Here is a 22,594-nt window from a genome sequence, read left to right on the forward strand (position 1 = left end):
GGCTAGTTGGCCTATCCACTTGAAAGAATATGTATAGCCTGTCACTCGAGAAATCGTCAAAGTCAGCTGCTTTTGAAATGCCAAGATCTTAGAGAGCGATAGCTCAGCTCACATCCATCTTGTTTAATTCACTTTTCATAAGCCTTGCTTGTCTTCTCTTCAGAGTCTTCTGTAATGCAAGCAAAAATAAAAAATATATCTAGATAGGTCACTGCCCCGATGGGTTTGCAATCTAAGGTCAGACAGCAGAGATGGGTAACAGAGGGAGACAGGAGGCAAGGGAGACAAAAACATAATGAGGGGTTCTGTTTAGCTGCCCATAATTTGTCCCCATTGTTTGTTTTCAATCACTAATTTTGATTGAAGGAAATGTGATTGAATAATTGTATGACTTTTTAGTCAATTAATCAATGAATCTGTGGGTTAAATTAGCATATGGGGGAAACAATCTTTTTCAGCCAAGAAGGATGATGTAGATATATGTTGCAGCAGGAACTATAATAGAAGAGTCATTCCACCCTACACAACAGGAAAGGGGGGGGGGAGAGAAAGAATATTTTTTAAAAAATGATGCTTCACATTGGAATTAACAGAAATGTCTGGATAGATAGATAGATAGATATAGATAGATAGATAGATAGATAGAACTATCTACTGCCATTTGAGCTGATAATTTTATTGATCTGGGGGAAAGGCAGGATAAAAACAACAACAACAACAACAACAACAACAACAACAACAACAACAACAACAACAACAAACAACAACGGAATGTTAAATAAGTCAGATTTGCTTGTGTTCATTCATAAGTCTGTTCCATCCTAGTTTTGTTTTAAACTGCAATTTTATTTTTTAAAAAAACCTGTTTGTTTCAAAATGCTTATTTACGTTACAAAGTTTATATCCTGCTTAAGGGGCAAAATCCTCTAAGCGGTCTACATAAAACAATGTAATATATGTATTAAAAATACCATTGAAATAGCATGTGATCACAAAATCTTTAATAGGTATTTTAGCTCATGCTACGCATTTCTAAATTATATGATCCTAAAATAACGTAATTTTAAAGTGTGTTTTCAAACATATTTTGAGCAAAAATATTACCATGAAATTCATAGAAGTGTGAAACTCAAAGGCTGATTGTTTTTTCAATACATGTACTATTAGCCTGAAAGGTGCAAATTTTCAAGCAAATGTAAATTGAATTCGATTCTCTTCTATCCCTAAGTGCAGCCTTGCAGTTTCTTCCCTTTTCAGGATACCTGCAAGATTTGTCTTTTGTCAGGGTTCCCATTCTCAGAAGGGCCTTTTTCACAGCTGGTCCCTAGAGGCAACAGGATGCTCTCCAGGTGTCATTGTGCTACAGCTCCCATCAACCCCAGCCCAGCATGGTGAATGGCCTGGAATGAGTCCCTGGAGGGTACCAGGTTGACTTCTACCCTACAGTCAACTCAGCCATTTGATGGATGCCGTGTTACGTCTTGTGTGAAAGCTTCCTTCAAAGAATCAATTACTGATTTCCATTCCTGCTATTTATGTTGTGGTTGTTGTGGTAGTTCTTGCTGCTGCTGCTGTTGCTCTTCCATAATTCCTTAAAGGAAAAGGTAAAGGGACCCCTGACCATTAGGTCCAGTCGTGACCGACTCTGGGGTTGCGGCGCTCATCTCGCTTTACTGGCCGAAGCTTCCGGGTCACATGGCCAGCATGACTAAGCCGCTTCTGGCAAACCAGAGCAGCTCACGGAAACGCCATTTAGCTTCCTGCCGGAGTGGTACCTATTTATCTACTTGCACTTTGACCTGCTTTCAAACTGCTAGGTTGGCAGGAGCTGGGACCAAGCAACAGGAGCTCACCCCGTCGCGGGGATTCAAACCGCCAACCTTCTGATTGGCAAGTCCTAGGCTCAGTGGTTTAACCCACAGCACCACCCATAATTGCTTACTTGGTGCTTATTATTTGATAGATTTTGCTGCTACCTTTAATTTGTTTTCTACTTAGTATTGTTGTTAGCTGACCTGGGCAAGCTTGTCATAAGCCGCCCAGGGAATATTTATTGGTAGTCTGCTAATAAATATATCCATCAAGGAAAGTTGAGACTGAAATGTTTTATACTTTTTAATATATATATAAAAGGTTTTAAGATGTATGACTCTCCTTGTGACTTCTGACGGGGTTGCCTCGGTTTTCCTGAACAGATTCTGTCTCCGCTTTCTGACGCCATCTTGGCTGAAAAGACTGTGACTGTCCTTGACGAGAAGGTGACTATTACTGACCTGGGTGTCCAACTGGTGACTGGGCTTTCCCTCTCCTTACAACTGAGTCCAGGAAGCAACAAGGCCATCTTTGCCACGGCGGTAGCCCAGGAAATCCTCCAGGTGCCAAAACAGGTAGGAAGCCTCGTTTGCCTAACGACAAGCCACCATTTCTGAGGCCTACTGTACTTGGGCAATTCCCAGCCAGCCAAGCATACACCCTCCAAGTGGAGAGTCCAAGAATTTGGAAAGCCACCTGGGCTTTCTGACATGATCTCAGAATGTCCCAATTTCCCCCACCAGTGCCAACCGCTGCCAAGCTCAGGGAGAAGGATGAGCTGACATTTGTCCCAAGCAATGGCGGTGGTGACAGCTGTGGCTGCAAGGGAGCAACCCATGGCCTCCGCTGCCAGCCTCCTCTCTTGGACAGCTTGTAGCAGCTGCTGGAGAGTCAGCAAGAAGGAGGAGAGGCTGCTGCTGTTGGTGCCCAGACTCACTTGACATGGCCGGCTCTGAGTGGCAGGCAGAGGACAGGGCTACCCTGGGCGGGAAGAAAGGAGGAGCAGAGCTGAGCGCAAAGAGTCTTGATTATTATTATTATTATTATTATTATTATTATTATTATTATTATTTTAAATGCTTTGTGCATTCACATCTAATCTTGTCCCTTTCTAAAATTTATTTATCAGTGTGTGTTTTTCTTTTTGTATATCTACCCAAGAATAAAATGAAGTGAAATGGGGATTAAGAAGTTTTCTCCAAACGGGGGAGGGCATATGTCCTGTTGGTCAAGTGCTTGTCAGACTTCAGGGAATCAGCTCCCCCCCCCCCCCCCGTGGCAGTAGATAAGAGATCAAACGAAAGGAACGCCTCACCAGTTAGAATCTTTAATAATCATAGCAAGAGAACAAAGAACACATCTCATAGAAGTGGCGGTGCTCCCAATTAAGGGATGCTCCGCCCTCTGTCCCTATTAATCTACGTCACTCCTACCTCTTGTAATCTGAGCTTGTACCCTCTGTGCTTTCTGTTCTGACACTTTCTGAGCTCTCCGTGACTTTGGAGAAGGGGGGTGGATGCTATCCAGAGACTGTGAATCTGTTAAGTCTCTCTCTCTTCTAGTGTTTCTTCTGCTAGCTGCTCCCCATCCAGTATTTCCCAGCTTCTGCCTTCTGAACTATGCCCCTCTGCAAACCACTGTTCCAAATCTATGCTGTCCTCCTGCTCCTGGGAAGATTCAGGAGCTGTCTAGCTCGGGGTTTCAGCCCTTCAGGGTTTCAGACAGAAAGCCTAACTGGAGATGCTGACCTGGGACTTTCTGCATGCCCGGAGGATGCTTTGGCCCTGAGCTCCGGTCCATCCCAATCTGGTCCACTGAGAGACTGGTTTTCTCCATAGATGGTCACAAAGTTGTATACACAGCAGGACCTGTCCTGTCATTGGGCTGAGTGAGGTGACTGCCTCAGGCAGAATCTGCTGGGAGGCAGTGGTGCTGCTCAAATCCTCCTCCTCAGTTCCCTAACCATCCCCTTCTACTGGAGGGGTGAGCTGTGTGTCATGCACCTTGCCTTCCAGCTTTATAAGCACCCTGCTGATCTGCCCTTGCCATGCCCTGTTGCCAAGATTTGTTCCTGTACAGTTGTACCTCGGGTAACATACTAAATTCGTTCTGGAGGTCTGTTCTTAACCTGAAACTGTTCTTAACCTGAAGCACCACTTTAGCTAATGGGGCCTCCTGCTGCCGGCACACTGCCGCCACGTGATTTCTGTTCTCATCCTGAAGCAAAGTTCTTAACCTGAGGTACTATTTCTGCGTTCGCGGAATCTGTAACCTGAAGTGTATGTAACCCGAGGTACCACTGTATATGGAATGGTTGCATACGTGCGCCATTTTGTCCTTTGCCTCAGGAAGCAAATTGTCTTGGGCATGGCCCAAATAATAAAACAGCTCATCAATCAAGATAATATGGAGCTTAAAGCAAACAAAAAAACCTTAAGTTCAGTAAACAGACATAATACAACTTGCAATTGCTCGAATTTCAACAGGGAGAGGTGCTTGTCTCATCTCAGCCAGGAGGGAGTTCCAGAAAATTGGGCTCACAGTCCTGAATGAACTGCTCCTGGTTGAAATGGGGAGAAGAACCATGTGAAGAAAAGGTGGTATATACCATATTTTTCGCCCTATAGGACGCACTTTTTCCCCTCCAAAAATGAAGGAGAAATCTGGGTGCGTCCTATGGGGTGAATGCAGGCTTTCGCTGAAGCTTGGAGAGCGAGAGGGGTCGATGTGCACCGACCCCTCTCGCTCTCCAGGCTTCAGGAACACATCCGCAGCCTAGGCAGCCCTGCGGAGTTCCCCGCAGGGCTCCCCACGCTGCGGATAGCAGCCTGCCGCCCGGTGGGCAGGGCGCTCTGAAGAAGAGCGCCCTGCGCGCCGGACAGACATCTGCAGCGTGGGGAGCCCTGCAGGAGTTCCCCACAGGGCTCCCCACGCTGCGGATAGCAGCCTGCGGCCTGGTGCGCGGGGCACCCTGAAGCAGAGCGCCCCTCGCGCCGGGCAGACATCGGCCAGCCCCACAAGCTCGGGGGACAGCAGGGAGGTGCAGCGCCGCCATCCTGCTGTTCTTCGACCTGTTTTGGTTTCCCCAACCTTCTTTTGGGGGGGAAATAAAGGGAATCCCCCCCCCTTTATTTCCCCCCAAAAAAACTAGGTGCGTCCTATGGGACGGAGCGTCCTATGGAACGAAAAATACGGTAAGTGAAATAAAGATAGATAAAACAAGAACCCTGAACTTGGCCCAAGAGCTTTTAGAAGCCCACTTTCAGTCCTGGGAGCCTCAGGACTTTGATGCTTTTCTTCCTGGCTAGCACAAGATCCAAGGCCTGCATTCCCTCATGCCCTGTGTGCTTTGCAAGGAGACTTTTATATAAAGTGGTTTTTAGAAATCATAAATATAATAAGTAATTACTTGTGCGCCCCCCTCCCAGTTTGAATACAGAGCAGTAGTAAATGATCCAATCACCTGTGATGCTGTTTGACATGCAATTTATTAGTGTTTCAAAGCATGCACCAGAGACCTCAGGGGGGATACAAGTCTCTTACCACTTCTGTGGAAAACAAATCTTATTACCTATGACTATTTAAAACGTAGCCCTTGTTTTTCATAGAATTGAAATAAAAACGAATGGCTCGGTGTGGAATTAAATTTCCTCCATAGCTGCGTCTCCAGGCTGGAGAGATTGTTTCTTTGATCTGCCACTGAAGCACTTTGGAGGGGGGGCGGTGGGACGCTCAGGAATAGGGAAAGGGGTCTGCTCTATATTTCTCCACTGTGAACCAAAAAAGGAAAAGGAGGTTCAGTTTGCTCAGTGTGAGCTTTGGGATGACCATGTGTGGCAGGTGTGGAGAACTTCTGGCCTGCAGGTCAATTTTGGCTTGCCAGTTGTGCCAGTTTGGGCTCGCAAGGTCAGTTTTCTGAAACCATACCTACTTGGCAATCAGATGGTGTCACCCTGATGCTCAAGTGATGTCAGTGGTTGAGCCCCTGCTTTACATGCAGAAGGACCCAGCTTCAGTCCCTGGCATCTCCAGTTAAAAACATAGTTCTACTTCTTTCTGAGACCCTTAAGAGATTCTGCCATTGCATTGGAGTGGACAATACTGAACTAGATGGACACACCTGGCATAAGGTACCTTCCTGTACTAAGTCCTCGGCTTTTAATTAGATGGAAATATATTTCTGTTTGAGATTCATTTCAAATGGTCTTTCTACAAATATATGTTGTGTTGATGTATGACCTCAGGAAAGCTTTCTGGTTCCTTTGCGATAGCGTCTGCAGTAGCTACCTTTTGTAGGATTAAGTTCCATGGTTTAACTAAGTGTTGTGTGGAGAAGTACTTTCTCTTGTCTGTCCTGAATCTTCCAACTTTCAGCTTCATCGGAGGTCCCCGAGTCCTAGTGTTATGAGATAGGAAGAAAAAGTTTTCTCTCTTCCCACCTTGCATAACTTGAAATGCCTCTTATGTTGTCTCATTGTATCATAGCAACCCTGCGGTTTTTAACTCTGATGGGTTTCTCAGAATGATGATGTTGTCATCATTTCCCTTACAGGAAGCTGCTATAAGTTGCTGGATCCAGTTCAGTGATGGGGCAGTCATGCCCTTGGACCTCTATGACGTCAAGGACTTCTCTCTGGTGGCCACATCTGTAGATGAGAAGGTGGTCTCCATTCTCCAGAGCCCCAAATTCAAATGGCCCCTTGTCGTTGCTGAGTCAGAAGGCCAGGGGCTGTTGGTGAAGGTGGAGATGGTGATCAGCGAATCATGCCAGAAATCTAAAAGGAAGAGCGTCATGGCTGTCGGGACTGGGAACATCAAGGTCAAGTTTGGTCAAAATGATGCCAACCCCAACACCAGTGACAGCAAGCAGGTTGGGGCCAGCGTGCACTTGGAAAACCACACCAGCGACAGGCGCCAGAAGACAACCCTGCAGGAGAGGTCTCGACAAGATGGGCCTTATTACAGCTCGTCGATGGGCCAGGAAGAAACCAGGGGGGCCAGCACACAAAAGTCAATTCTTAGTAAAAAGGAGGACCGCGAGAGCCTTCTAGATGATGACAGCCATATGCAAAACATCCCAATAGACTTCACCAGCTTGCCGGCACAGGTGGACTTGCCAATGAGCAATGGAGATCTGGAAGAGAACGACCTTGTGGAGACACCCAGGGGCCTAAGTGACTTGGAGATTGGGATGTATGCTTTGTTAGGTGTCTTTTGCTTGGCCATTCTAGTCTTCCTTATCAACTGCATCACCTTTGCTCTGAAGTATAGGCACAAGCAGGCTCCCTTTGAAGAGCAAGAAGGCCTGAGCCACTCTCATGACTGGGTAGGACTAAGCAATAGGACAGAACTGCTGGAGAACCACCTCAATTTTTCCACCCAGCAAGAGGAGTGCATCACGGCCATTGACCAAGGCATAGACTTGGAGGAGAGCAAGTACCTCCTGGATGCCAACACCCAGAAGAACCTCAACGGCCAAGTCTTCCGGTCCTCGGACCCCACTGCCACCCCCGAAGGGAAGGAGCAGAAGAGCGAGCAGACCGCCTCACCAACCTCCAAACGGAAGCGAGTCAAGTTCACCACTTTCACCACCATCTCTTCAGATGGCGATTGCCCTACCGTCAACTCTATCTTGACCAGCAGTGAGGATGATATCAAGTGGGTTTGTCAGGACATGGACCTGGGGGGATGTAAAGAACTAAGGAACTATATGGAACGGTTACATGAAAATGCATAACAGTGCACTAGAAACCCTTTTACTTTCTTGCTTTCTTTTTGTTTTCCACTCACCTTTCTGCCTTTAATTTGGCGAACTGGGACAAAACAAAAACAAAAAAAACCTACAACCATTTGTGAACAATTAAAATGGTGGATGATTTGGTTTCAATGGAACCCTGAGGAGCACTTTGAGTAAAGGTCCCAAGCAACAACTGTTACCTGTGCTCAGTGGTTCTTAAAAAAAGATGTTTGGGAAATATTCTGATGGAAGGCAACTTACATGGGAAAATAAATTTTTTGAAAAAAATAGCAAACAAGATTCCATTTTGTGGGGAGGTTGCACAGGAAACCAATACTAATTTTCAAACTCCAATGCAAAATCACGTATTTTATATCATGCAATCTCATCTGGCCTGTAGGACAAACCTGACCTTCCAGGGCTTCTAATTTACCCCATAAGACCTTTTTCCCCATATGTGGCATCAGATGTGGGTCAAGCAGACTGCATTCAGACATGGCGTTTATTGCGAGAGTTTTACTTGTTATAATGTCAGCCCTTCTGTCTCGATTTTTCTAACATTCCTTTTACATTGCAGTATTTTGTTGTGTTTTGAAACTGTGGTTTTTTTATCAATATACCAGCATGCTGTGCTAAATTTTAAATAGTGGGAACTGAATGTCGGTATACTGCCCCAGATTCCATCAACACAAAATGCCCACAAGTCATCAGGGTTGCAAATTGATTGTTTTTTGGAAGCAATTAACATGGAGGTAAGTGCTAAACTTCTGCAACATCCCCCTAGATTTCGAGGACTGGCTTTCATGTTGTGCGAAAGAGCACATAAAAAGTGAAAAAAAGAACAGGTAAGGAAACATCTGTGATGATGGAATAAAGAGCCAGCTGTAGGGATGCGGCTGTGAATGCCTTAAAGTTTGCTCCTTGTTGTCCATTGGCTCTACAGCCCACCAGATGATGGGTGGCAAAGCCTTGGTCTTGGGTGTTTTAAAGTACAGTGAAGGGTTCTTTGCAATGACGCTTTGAAGTCCTGACTCTGGGACTTAAAAGTGCCCAATCTCCAGACATCACTGAGGTGCAGGTGTGCGGGACTCCCTGCTCCTGAATTGGGTAACTGTGCTCCTGAAGGACAAGTTGCGCAGCCTGGGAGTCAGTTTGGACTCACTGCTGTCCATGGAGGCACAGGTTAATTCTGTGTGCAGGGCGGCTGTCTACCAGCTCCACTTGAGACAGCTCTATTTCACTGTACCAGCTCCACCATGCCAGCTGATACCCTACCTGCCTGCGCACTCTCTTGCCAGACTACTTTGAACACTGCAATGCACTCTACATGGGACTACCTTTGAAGGTGACTTGGAAACTACACCTAATCCAGAATACGGCAGCTAGATTGGTGACTGGGAGTGGCCACCGGGACCATGTAACACCAGTTCTACTAAAAGAACTGCATTGGTTCCCAGTACATTTCCAAGCACAATTCAAAGTGTTGGTGCTGACCTTTAAAGCCCTAAACAACCTCAGCTCTGTATAACTGAAGGAGCATCTCCACCCCCATTGTTCAGCTCAGACACTGAGGTCCAGCTCTGAGGGCCTTCTGGGGGTTCCCTCGCTACAAGAAGTGAAGTTACAGGCAGAGGGCCTTTTCAGTAGTCACGCCTGCCCTGTGGAACACCTTCCCATCAGAGGTCAAGGAGATAAATAACTATACAACTTTTAGAAGACTTCTGAAGGCAGCCCTTTTATAGGGAAGTTTTTAATGTTTGATTATATTTTTATATTTGTTGGAAGCCACCCAAAGTGGCTGTGGCAACCCAGCCAGATGGGTGGGGTACAAATAATAAAAATTCTATTATTATTATTATTATTATTATTATTATTATTATTATTATTATTATTATTATTTCAGGAAGGAAAGTTACAACCTAGCCCTCTGCTTGATTAGGAAGCTTCTAGATTCAGAAATTTTTGTCTCATATACCTTTGGGAGATATGCAAGTTGTCACTTGATGTTGCAGTCATCAAATGATGAATATGCATGTTTAAATGAAGTCAGAATGAGGTGGGGTTAATTTTTAATGCTTTAGAAATGCAGCCCTAGAGAATTTATATAATACTGTCTCGGTGAACCTTCCTCTGCCAGTGATCTGCCTCTTCCTTGTAGAGATTATTTCTCTCTACCAAATGTAAAAATAATTGCCAGTTAATAATAATCTGCATTGATCCAGAAAACGAACATCGGGGCAGCCAAAAGATGCAATTTAAGAACAGGAGTTATTTTTTCCCAGCTAGCTGACTATGAAGATGAATGAACTCTGCATGCTCACAGTGCTGTGGTAAGTAGCTGCAGAAGAGACTTTCACACTTCGTTTAGATAATGGATGAAACAGATGAAGCAAATCAGCGAGTGAGCATCCAAGCAATGGGTTTAAGCTACCAGGTGGACTTCAGATACAATCATCTTTGGGCATGGAGGAGAGAGAACAAACTGACAAGCCAGCTGTAGAATAAACTGCTTGACAAAATTGCTTGACTTATTCCGGTCCTACCATTGGGCAAAGATGAGATGCAATGGCAGGTGGCAGAATTGCTGCATCATTTCTTTAAAAAGCAAAACTGTTTTGCAGCTAATTAATCAGTTGTTTTTAAACCAGAGTAGGGATCACCATGTGAATTTGCCCACTTCAGGCTCTGAAATGTTCTGACTAGACCTTATTTAGTTTTTAAGAAAAGGATGGATCAGCATTTTAAGTACTAGTGGGCAGTCATCTCCTAGCGTCCATCAATGGCTGAATCTATCAGCTTCAGTTTGTCTCGGATTCCCATTTTTCCAATCTAAAATTCAGTTCATTTCCACATTGGTTTGCGATTTTTTCTTAATCCTCATGAAAATTCATCAGCATTTTAGTGCAAATGTCTCCCAATATATAGTTTCCCAAGCATTCTCCCCTAATATATTTTTTTAATGCAATCTTTGCCAAAATATGCCTTCTTAAGCACACTCTGCCAACATATACATGTAATTGTGTGCATTACTTGACTGGAGAAGTGCATTGCAAAATTCAGAGAAGTGCACATTTTGAAGGACTGCTGCATTTCATTTTGCACACCCCCCCCCCCACACACCCCTTTGAATGTGAGCTGAACCAAATTTCTCCCCCATCTCTCCCTGTGAATCACATGATGTTGGTACAGATGTGCATTGTCATCCAGTGAGGACTGCATTGCTCTATGACTTTGGCCGGCTCAACCATTAGGCAGAGTCAGGTAGCTGCCTCGGACAGCAGATTCTGGGGGGCAGGCAACAAAGGCAAAGTATTGCAGGACAGAGCACCGTGCATGTGTCACATGGCCTCCCCTGCACACCCTAAGCTGGTATGCTGCTCTCAGAAAGTTGCTGTGCTGTTTCCACTGATGGCAGAAAGTTTGTTTGCCAGTCCAGATGGCTCCTTTGCATGAAGTACAGGTTGGGTGCCATTTTGTCCTTAATTTCAGACAGCAAAGTGTCTTCAACTGATCCTGTGCACAAGGTCCCAGCTTCAAACCCTGGAATCACCAGTAAGAAAGATCTGGTGGCAGGGAAGTCATTGTCTCACTATGCTAGGCAGACCAAATGGTCTAGCCTGATATATGGCAGCTTTCTATTAAAAAGTGAATGGTCAAACTCAACAACTAGGACATTCACACTGCCTCTAATGGAGGGGAATCTTTGTTAGCCTGAGGGCCACATTCCCTTTGGGCAACCTTTCAGGGGCCACATGCCAGTGGTTGGGCAAGGCCAGAGGCAAAAGTGGGTGGGGTAATGAATATAAATGTTACCTTTGTACAGTGGGCTCATTTCTACACACACACACACACACACACACACACACACACACTTCTGTCCTCCATACAGGGAAGCCAAAGGCATGATTCAAGACACATCCCAGCATGAGAAGAGACCTGCTGATATCTACCCAAGGGCCCATCTAGTCCACATACCCACCCCATGCAGTCAGTGCAGGCAAAGGGGTTAAGCAGCAATGTCTGCAAACAAAGGGCGAGACTGCAACTGGGGAAATGGCAAGTCAGAAGAGCGTGGAAATGATGTGAAGGTCTTTACAGCAAGTGCCGAAACCAGGAGAGGATCTCTTTTCTCTTTTCGTATGCCCGACACAAACGCAAAGCAAGAGAAGTCGTTTTGGCTCAGCGTGGGCATTTTGCCCCTCAGTTATTGTACAAAAACGCAATTAATGCATTTTTAAACTGCTGGATGACGTTTATGCAATGGCCATCAATGCAGCGCTGTTTAAGTGGCTTGGAACATCTAAGGCAGGCTGTGTCTGGCCTCACCTACACATTTGCCTTCGTGGTGATGTGAGCTAGGAACCCCTTTGACAAAGAACCCTTTCATCTAGGCAGGTTTTGGTCCATAGTGCTGTGTGCTGGGGAAACCAGTGGACTGGCTCAGGTGTGGAATATTAATGGACAGGGAATAGGCACCAGTGCTTCCTAGGTCCCTGCTAATGCCTGTTTGTTTGGTTGCTTCCATCCCAGCCAAATTCCACACAACACAGGCTTCTTAAAACAGCCCGAGAAAGGATAAGTGGTCAAGGTAGACAGGGTCATGCTTTGTACCCCCTGCAAGATAGATCCACCCCCACTTGTGGAAGCGCCAAGGCTTGCATGCCTCACATGCAAAAGGTCCCATGTTCAATTCCTGGCGTCTCTTGGTAAGGACAATACTGAGAATGGAACAATGATCCAACTCTGTATCACCAGCTTCCTACATTCCTATAAAGGTCAAGCGACCCCTGACCATTAAGACCAGCCGTGGACGACTCTGGGGTTGCGGCACTCATCTCGCTTTACAGGAGAAGGGAGCCAGCGTACAGCTTCTGGGTCATGTGGCCAGCATGACTAAGCCGCTTCTGGCGAACCAGAGCAACGCACAGACACGCCGTTTACCTTCCCGCCAGAGTGGTACCTATTTATCTACTTGCACTTGACTTGCTTTCGAACTGCTTGGTTGTCAGGAGCAGGGACCGAGCAACGGGAGCTCACCCCATCATGGGGATTTGAACCACCAACCTTCTGACTGGCAAGCCCTAGGCTCTGGTTTAATGCAGAGCATCAAGCAGAAGATCCCAGGTCCAATCTCCAACAGCATCTGTAGGTAGAGCTGAGACTGCCCCATGCCGGAGAGCCACTGTCAGTCAGTGCAGACAATTCTGAGCTAGACTGACTCAATATGTTCCTACATCAGATTTTGATTTGGTATTTTGTGGGGGAAGGGCCCTTCTGACCTAGAGCACATGGGTATGCTAAAGGGCCTCCCCAGGTAGGTCCGAGACTGTCCCCTTCATGAAACCCTGGATATTAGGTCCAGTCGTGACCAACTCTGGGGTTGCGACGCTCATCTCACTTTATTGGCCAAGGGAGCCGGCGTACAGCTTCCGGGTCATGTGGCCAGCATGACTAAGCTGCTTCTGGGGAACCAGAGCAGCACATGGAAACACCATTTACCTTCCTGCCGGAGCTGTACCTATTTATCTGATTGCACTTTGATGTGCTTTGGAACTGCTAGGTTGGCAGGAGCAGGGACTGAGCAACGGGCGCTCAACCCGTTGCGGTGATTCGAACCACGACCTTCTGATCGGCAAGTCCTAGGCTCTGTGGTTTAACCCACAGTGCCCCCTGTGATGGACCAAATAAGGCATCTTTCCATGTCCCAGTGACTTTCTCTTTCCACCTGGACGGCCTCCATCATTCTTGCATTGTCTTCCGCCCACTTGCCAGCTTCCTCCAACCCTCCCCATGAGCTTCTCTTCTCCTTACCTATTAATTCCCCCTTGCAGCCGACAGTTATCCTTCATCCCATTCACGTCCAATCAATACCTTCCCTCTTAGCACTTGGCATTCCTTTCCTGCTGCCCATCAACATCCCAAGGTCGAACCAGCCCTCTTTTGTCTCCATTCTTTCATGCTGCTGCAATTCAACTCAAAGAGCAGGTGGGGATGTGTCATTCTTTATGGAGAACCTCTCTCTCTGCCTACACACTTTCTTCACATCAGTTAGATTTACCACTGAGCCTCTCTGCTCCCACAGCACAATGGGGCTTTGGAGAAGCAGTTGGCTTCCTGTCATTGGCTAGAACCTCATCCAAGACACAAATGGGTGTCTTGGCCAATCACAAAGTTTTTTAAAAATTTGTGAAAACTCAGATGTAGATACGACAAGCTCCAATACCTTCTGTATAATCAACATCTTTTCAATTGGTTGTGCTTTTGCAACTCTGCAGGGTCAGTGTTACTACTCATTTGCATATTTAATTTATATCCATGCTTCCTCCCAAAGGAACCCAGGATTGCAAACACATCCATAATAAAAGAATTTATTTTAAAAACAACAAAACAAAACAAAACCGTTCAATAAACAGTCAAAACATTCTAAAACCAGTTATGGTTAAGAATATTCTATTTTAAAAATCTCAAACTGATCTCAGGGTTGCTAGGAACAGTATATTTCTGTCGTCAGATGCCTGGGTAAACAGGAATGTTTTCAAAAATCATCAACATCATCGTTACAGTGGTACCTTGTTCTCAAACTTAATCTGTTCCAGAAGTCCGTTCCAAAACCAAAGTGTTCCAAAACCAAGGTGCACTTTCCCACAGAAAGTAATGCAAAATGGATTAATCCGTTCCAGACTTTTAAAAACAACCCCTAAAACAGCAATGTAACATGAATTTTACTATCTAATGAGCCCACTAATCCATAAAATGAAAGCAATGAACAATGTAATGCAGTCACACAGTCAATCAATCAATCAGTAGCTGAACTGGGCTCCACACAGTCACACACGCACACACACAAAAGAGCCGCAGAAACAAAAACACAAAATAAATATCAAAAACAGACAGACCTCAGCATAACACTCAAAATGGAAGTGTGGCACTCAAAACGGTTCAGTTTCCAAAAAAAGTTTGTAAAATGGAACACATACTTCTGGGTTTGCAGTGTTTGGGTTCCAAACTGTTTGAGTACCATGGTGTTTGAGGACCAAGGTACCACTGTTTATATTTATTCAAGTCCCACTTTTTTCTGACAGCCCCATGCTGTTTCCAGTGGCTGCTAGGCCTTGCATGGCCTTCCCGGGGCCACTCAGCCTCCCATCGCCTGGAGATGCAGCGTCTCATGAGCAGGAGGCCAAATGCAGCAAAGATAAGAGAGGGGAGGGAGGGAGGGAGGCGGAGAGCAGGCAGGCGAGGAAGGCGTCAGTGAGGGGGCAAACGACGAAGATGTGGGATGGTGGGGTGTGTGCCCCCCAAATGTGTCTGCGTTTTTGCTCTTCAGAATATGGCCAACCTAGCTATCTCCCCCATTCCTCTCCCTACCCCCACATCCTTGGACTATGTTCTGTTTTATGACTCCGCCTTGGCCTAGTTCTGTTGACTTCCCTTGTGAACAGGCCCTGAAAGATTCACAGATTCGGCACTTTGCTGTGAGATGTTATTGACCCAGCACCAGCTTTGCCTCCCAGTCTGCTCACCCAGAGGGTTTTTGACTTTCTTTTCTCTAATACAGCCACAGAGCGTTGATCTCTGAAGGTGCTACCTACCATTGTGTGGGCAGTGGGGAGCGATTAGACCTCAGCCCCACAGAAGCCCAAGGACGAGGGTTTCTGATCTTAATTCCTCATTTTTTGCTTATTACTCTTTTCTTCCTCTGATCCCCCCACAACCCTCCCAGGTCAACAATTTCACTCACTGTACTTTAGGGAAGCTCAAAATAGCTTGCCAGATTGAGGCGGCTCTTGAGAAGTTTAATTTTCCTAATGCTTGTCGGAAAATCCCCTTTTCTGAATTTTCAGGAATGCTCTGCTAAGGTTCTTAGCGTGATCGCTTCAGAGGGGGAATTTGGGGGGGGGGGTGAGCTGACAGCAAAGTGGAACAGGGTTAGGCTAAAGAAAACTCAGCCGAGGATGAAACATGTTTTTCTCTCTTTTTTTAGGGGAGGAGAACCTCTTCTGGCTTGTCCAGGGATCAACATTCCCCAAAATAAAACAATCTGGCCCAAATTACTGCCCTCCAACTTTGCCCTACAGCGACATCTTGGCCAGTCCCTGGACTGGGATAGCTTCGCCAAATTCTGGGTTAGTGTGATGCATTCTATGTGGGGGACTTGCTAGCATTTGGTCTGGAAACTGCAGTTAATGCAGAATGCTGCAGAACAATTGCTGACAGGGGCAAGATCCTGTCAGCAAATCACACCCCTGCTCAAATATCTGTTACTGGACCAAATTCAGTAGAAGAGGAGGAGGAAAAGGAGCCTGCGGTTGCCACCACAATACTAATATGCGATGTCATACACACACACCTGAGGGCGAGATGGCACCCCTGTGCTGTGACCTCCAGCAGATGGACTTCACCCTCATAGGCATAGTCCCACATTGTCTCCCGAGACAGACAGGTGCCAACTGGTCAACAGGAAGAATAGAAGCAAGGGCAGGGAATGCTTTTTCAGCCCACGGGCCATATTTGCTCATGGGCAACCTCTCAGGGACACATGACAGTGGCACACTGGGCCAGAGGCCAAAGCAGGTGGAACAACAATACAACTCTTGCCTCTGTATGAAAAAGCCAGACTGTTATGTACTGAGTTGAATAGGATCCAAAATACAGCAGTGTGATTGGCCCTAGAACAATAGGATTCAGAATGCAGCAGTCTGATTGGCCCTAGAACAATAGGATTCAGAATGCAGCAGTCTGATTGGCCCTAGAACAATAGGGTCCAAAATGTGGCAGTCTGATTGGTCCACAGGAGCCACCCAATCCAGCTCCAGGTGGAAGTGAATCCGCAACCTGATTGGCCTACAGGTGAATCCCGGAATTAGCCAATCACGTGGGGCCCATTGTGTAAATAATGTATATAAAGCAGACATTCTGGGGGAACTTCCATTCCTCCTCACCACTATGAGCTGAATAAAGAGCATGATATCAACTCTTGACTCCGAGTATATTTCACAGACGTTTCTACGAACACCTCCATCGCCCATGCCAGCAAGCATCCTCACATCTCAATGACAGATCCAAGCCAGGCAAAAGCATTCAAGGAGGCCCAGAGCGCAAAGCCAGGGAGGGCTGTGGCTTAGCATGGAGCATATTCTGGAGAACCCACTTCTCTGCTGGTGGCAATAGAAGTGGGGCAACTTTTGGGGCCCAAGGTGGCTGCTTCACTCTGCCTCATGGGTGGACTAGCCCTGACACCAACAAAGAAGGCCTCCCCTAACTCATCCTTCAATTGTCTTCATATTCCAGATTACCTGTGGTGATGAAAAAGGCTAAGGTCATCATCCCCAACTGCCATCTCCTCCTCCTCCTCCTCCTCCATCATTTTCCTGCCTAGACATGAAGAAAGACTGGTCTGAAATACATCATCATTCAACGCTGCCTATTGTTCCCCATTCTACAATGTGCCACAGTGGCGCCTTCAAATTTGCCCATCCATCTCTCCCATCTCCGAGAGCTCGCACAATGGTTATTTGTCGTCAAAGGGACCTGGGACGGGCGCTTTCATTATTCACTTCATTTATTTTGATACAATATTTGGAACCACTTCATTAAATTCCCTTTGGAACGTCCCCCTCGCTTTCCCCTCCCCCCCCTTGCCGCCACCCGCCTGACTGCTGCAGATAATGTAATAACCGTCATAAACAACCGGGTTGACTTTCCTCTTGAAAGGGAGGCAAGACGAGGGCTTTATTTGATTTATTGATCGTAGGTGGTTTCCCACCTTCTGCAATGGGGGGGGGGAGCAGAGGGAGGGAGGGAGAGGCAGGCAGGCAACAGAAAACTGGCAGTTTTCAAACCTATCAGTCAATGACAAGGTTTAAATATCCCCAGTAATTTAATTGTTAGACCAGGTGGCAATTTAAGAAGAGAAGTAGCTCATTTTGTATGCATGCAGAAAGAATCGCAGCGTATGGCTGGAGTTGGGTTGTGTAGCTGGAAGGGACCTGGAGAGGCATCTAGTCCAGCCCCCCTGCAATCTTTTTGCCCCATTTGTGAGACTCAAACCCACAACCGTGACAATAAGAGTCTCAAGCTGTACCGACTGAGCTGTCACATTCCCTTCTGGGGTATCCTTTGGGGGCTCACATGCAGTGGTGGGTGGGGCTAAATGCAAAAGTGGGCAGAGCAATGAATGCAGTCTTACCTTTCCACCTCTTTGTCCTCCAGCCAGGCAAGAGTGAGCAAGGTGCAGTGGTTAGAGTGCTCAAACTAGGATCCGGGAGATCATAGCCTCAGAGAAACTCCGAATTCCTCCAAAGCACCCTGTTTTGGCTTGAGATTTAGAATTCATAAAAGGTAAAGGTAAAGGTACCCCTGCCCGTACGGGCCAGTCTTGACAGACTCTGGGGTTGTGCGCCCATCTCACTTAAGAGGCCAGGGACCAGCGCTGTCCGGAGACACTTCCGGGTCACGTGGCCAGCGTGACATCGCTGCTCTGGCGAGCCAGAGCCGCACACGGAAACGCCGTTTACCTTCCCGCTGGTAAGCGGTCTCTATTTATCTACTTGCACCCGGAGGTGCTTTCGAACTGCTAGGTTGGCAGGCGCTGGGACCGAGCAGCGGGAGCGCACCCCGCCGCAGGGATTCGAACCGCCGACCTTTCGATCGGCAAGCCCTAGGCGCTGAGGCTTTAACCCACAGCGCCACCTGCGTCCCCTTAGAATTCATGCACAGCCCTAATTAATAGTATCCAGTCCGCACTCCTGCAAAGTCTAGAGTTGGGCAGGGTCCCTTGTAAAGAAAGACATTTACATGTTCTTGTATGTCCTTATCTGTGTGGTTTTCTTGGTTATGATGTCCACTTTGCAGAACTCCTTACCCCAGGAGAGTCCAGGAGAGATTTTGTTCAGGTATGTTTCTGGCATGGAAAGATCTTGTTCTTTGTTGGCTGGGAAGGAGAAATCTGTCTTCAAAACAAAACAGCCAAGCTGTTGGGCTGTTTTGCAAGGTTCCCCCATTAGACTCCCTCCCTAAGTTGTTGTTTTTCTCTCTGTGTGTGTGCGTGTCTGTTTGTGCGTCCACAAACTTTGCAGAAGCTCCTGCAAGTCTGCTGCCCTTGTCTCGTGTTTATTGTGTGTTGTGTGTTGTGTGTGTGTGTGTGTGTGTGTGTCATGGCTACTTAAGCACCCATACATGAACATCAGAATTAGAGAGCAAGGTATAAATTGAGCAAATCCACATCATTCCTCTTGCTCTAAATCATTTATTTTGCAAGTTATTGATTCTGTGTTTGGCAGACAGGCGGGAGGGGAAAGGATCTATACGAGGTGGAAAGTCTCACTCACTGCCGACCTTATTCTATTCCCTCATTGGCTTCTGAGATTTCAGCAGGCGTTTCACACTATTTCATGAACGTGATTTTAAAAATTAAACCTTAGGAAGCTAAACCTGCATCTGGCACCCCACTGCTCCTGAACTTTTTTGGCATCTTGGCACATGACATGCATAACTCTACATCTGGTCTTCCTTTCCCCCTCTATTTTGTGTTGCTGCGCTAGGTGGCAGAGCAGTGTCGCAGCTGTCACTGTGCTGGTCGGCCTGTCTCTGGAGGGGGGAGCAGAGAGTGGACAGAGCTCACAGGAGGGGGAGGGAAAGTGGAAGGGTGAAATAACAGCCATTCAGGGCCCGGCTGTGATGCAAATGTATGTTCTCAGACTGCATCAGAGCACAAGTCCATGGGGTCACAACTCCTGCCAGGCTATTTCTAGCTGTTAATCACACTTCCGTGGTCAGAGAGTGGTGTTCGGACAGGGTTAAGAGAGGACTGCCATTAGCAGTTTGTTTACTGTCTTTGGAGCCTGCAGGACAGCAATGCATGCCTAGGCCCCTGTAAGAAGACTGGAAACTTAAAAAATAAATAAATACGGATACTTGGGGCAACAGGTCACCGTAGCAGAACCCAGGGATAGTCTGAAGGCACATGTCAGAGCTCTGCTTCAGAAGTCACACTGTAACTGTAGTTCAGCCTTGGAGTATAAATCGGGTCCTCTCTTAAAGAGACCTGGCAACCAAACCCTGTGTTGTGGGTGGGTTTGATTGAGTAGCCACAACACCCGATTGGTGGGTCCCTTGATTTAACGCAGACTAAACGGATCAGCGGGAAGGTAAACAGCGTTTCCGTGTGCGGCTCTGGCTCGCCAGAGCAGCGATGTCATGCTGGCCACGTGACCCGGAAGTGTCTCCGGACAGCGCTGGCCCCTGGCCTCTTGAGTGAGATGGGCGCACAACCCCAGAGTCTGTCAAGACTGGCCCGTACGGGCAGGGGTACCTTTACCTTTTTACTAAACGGATCAAGGAACCTATATATACCTATGCACATGACCCAGAGCTTCCTCTTTCAGTGCGTGCATCGGAACACCCGCCCACCTCTCCCTATATTTAGGGCTGTGCACTTGACCTTGCTATGCCGTCATGTGTCATCTGTCATTGGGACAGGGGTATGGCAGGAATTTTCCCCACTTGGCTGATTGACTGGTGCCATTTGGTTTCAACTGCCGCGTAGCAAATCGTCACAACTTGTAAGGTTGCGGATAGGCTCTGGTTCAGGTGATAGGGATGGGAGAATGCTCTCGCCATCCCTATGTGATGGGTATTCCGTTAAAGGAATCCAGGGACTTGATGGTTTGGTCAACCCCTGTGAGGGGGTTGTGCCTGTGCCTGAGTCCAGGGGGGCATTTGGGTGGCGGAGATAGCCTGTTCCTGGCTTTCCGCTTATCTAGGTGTTCACCCTCGGCTGACCTATGCTGGTGCCCTGGGCCAGCGCTACCTGCAACGGTGCAGGGAGCTAGTCGAACCAGAGCCTATGCAACTACTCACTTGCTATAAAGTTGTGGCCTAAATTCTGCCAAAAACCAAACCAAAATTTGAGTCTTGTCTGCATTTATTTAAGAGGGAGGTTTAAAGGTCTGAACACGCAAATAATATTAGTGCTTACCTTTCTAGGTGCTCGGCAACTCATGCCACACATCGCAGTGTCTTAAATCTCTAGGTGCTTGACATCAGACACAGAAGAGTGGCTCCACCAGGGGACCCCCAAGAAGACCATGTCTCCAACAAATGTTTGCCGGAAATGTTGGCTTCAGCAACCGGCAAACCCTTTGACATGCTTTGCAGTATTGCTATATGATCCGGATTGCACCGTTGTTCCAAACTGCCCACCACGTGCTGGGCTGGCACCAGGGATGCCACCTTAAATAAAATATGGTGTGGGGAGGGGGAAGCACATGCACACATTTGGATGACAATGCCCATCAATTTTGGGGAGGCCTTGCAGCCGCTGGCAACAATGGCAATGGGGTAGACTTACTGAGTGAGGGCTCCCACTGAGGATGTCTTGACCAAGGCCCCGCCCCCCCAAAAAAGTTGAATAGATTCATAATGGCATATTTAGGTGTTAAGCAGTTTATCTACCTTTGAAGACTCAATTAACCTTTCTTTTATGTCATCCAGAGTAGAAAGAAAGGTTTTTTTAAAAAAACACCACAGAAAAGCAAACCCCATCATTTTTTTATCTGAGGCGTGCCGAGGCAACAAAATGGTGCATTTTGAATAATTCTATACATGTTTTCCGGCTGGAATGTGCTCATCCGCAACCTTAAATTCCTTATGGTTTCAGAGAAGCGATTTGCTGAAGAGGCTTCACTTTCTGAGATTTCCACTCTAATGCCATGTGCTGTGTTGTTGCTATTGTCGAAGGTTAGGCTTTCATTGCGACTTAGGCTGGGGGTGGGATCTGAACTGTTTAGCTTCCATGCCGTTTAGCTTCCATGCCCTCCACAAGTTGCAGCACTCCAGCTCCCATTGGCTCCATCCAGCATGGCTTGCAGTCAGGGATGATGGGAGGTGGTTTTGCAACACTATACCCTCCAAAATTTATCTGATGAAAATAGGGACATCCTAAACAGCATCTTAAAAAGTAGATACATCACCTTGCCAGCTAACATCTTTATAGTTAAAGCTATGGTTTTCCCAGTAGTGATGTATGGAAGTGAGAGCTGGACCATAAAGAAGGCTGGTCACTGAAGAATTGATGCTTTTGAATTATGGTGCTAGAGGAGACTCTTGAGAATCGCATGGACTGCAAGAAGATCAAACATATTCATTCTGAAGGAAATCAGCCCTGAGTGCTCACTGGAAGGACAGATCCTGAAGCTGAGGCTCCAATACTTTGGCCACCTCATGAGACAAGAAGACTCCCTGGAAAAGACCCTGATGTTGGGAAAGATTGAGGGCACAAGGAGAAGGGGACGACAGAGGTCGAGATGGTTGGACAGTGTTCTCGAAGCTACCAACACGAGTTTGACCAAACTGCGGGAGGCAGTGGAAGACAGGAGTGACTGGCGTGCTCTGGTCCATGGGGTCACAAAGTGTAGGACATGACTAAACAACAAATTCTATTATTCTTATTTATTTATTTATTTATTTATTTATTTATTTATTTATTTTTCAGCCCATCTGACTCAGTTGCCCCAGCCTCTATGGGAGGCTTCCAACATATATAAAAGCATAGTAAAAAGTTTTAAAACTTCCCTATACATGCCTTCAGATGTCTTCTAAAGGTTGTATCTCTTTGGCTTGGGGAAAACAGAGACACTTACACTTGGAGGGTCTGCCAGTGCCACTCACTTGATAAAGATGTATCTCATGGCGACTGAGCTGAAGCAATTCCAAAGAAGGAGCGGTAACAAAGTGGCATCTCCTCCCCTCCACCCCACAATTTATTCGGCTGGAAAAATGCAAAGCCGAGAGAAACCCAAATCGACAGATTTCTCCCATCCCTACTTGAAAACTGGTGTGTGTAAAAGTGTGAGGGGGGAACCATTGCTTTGCAAATCAGATTTTGCAGGCAGGACTGAGCCCTTGGGGATCCTCCTGGTTTAATTTATTTCAGTAATTGAGCTGTGTGTTGCGCATGCTCCAATCCCCAGCCTACCCTGTGGCTCTGATCTGTGGAACCCTGTGCCCCACAGATGCAACCCCAAATCAGTTTGGTGGGCAGAG

The 22,594-nt window shown here is 46.7% G+C and overlaps 1 protein-coding gene across 1 annotated transcript in view; it reads left to right on the forward strand.

Annotated features, from left to right (window-relative positions):
* Window positions 1-7,999, forward strand: part of LOC307204695 (transmembrane protein 132D-like) — a 500,406-nt gene extending 492,407 nt beyond the window's left edge. The window contains exons 8-9 of the mRNA XM_079956511.1: window positions 2,196-2,387; window positions 6,365-7,999. Coding sequence (XP_079812637.1) covers window positions 2,196-2,387; window positions 6,365-7,549 — 1,377 coding nt within the window. The 3' untranslated portion in view covers window positions 7,550-7,999. The remainder of the gene's footprint in view (window positions 1-2,195; window positions 2,388-6,364) is intronic.
* The last annotated feature ends 14,595 nt before the right edge of the window (window positions 8,000-22,594 follow it).

This window comes from Podarcis cretensis (assembly GCF_951804945.1).
Source record: "Podarcis cretensis genome assembly, chromosome: 16".
Lineage (NCBI taxonomy): Eukaryota > Metazoa > Chordata > Lepidosauria > Squamata > Lacertidae > Podarcis > Podarcis cretensis.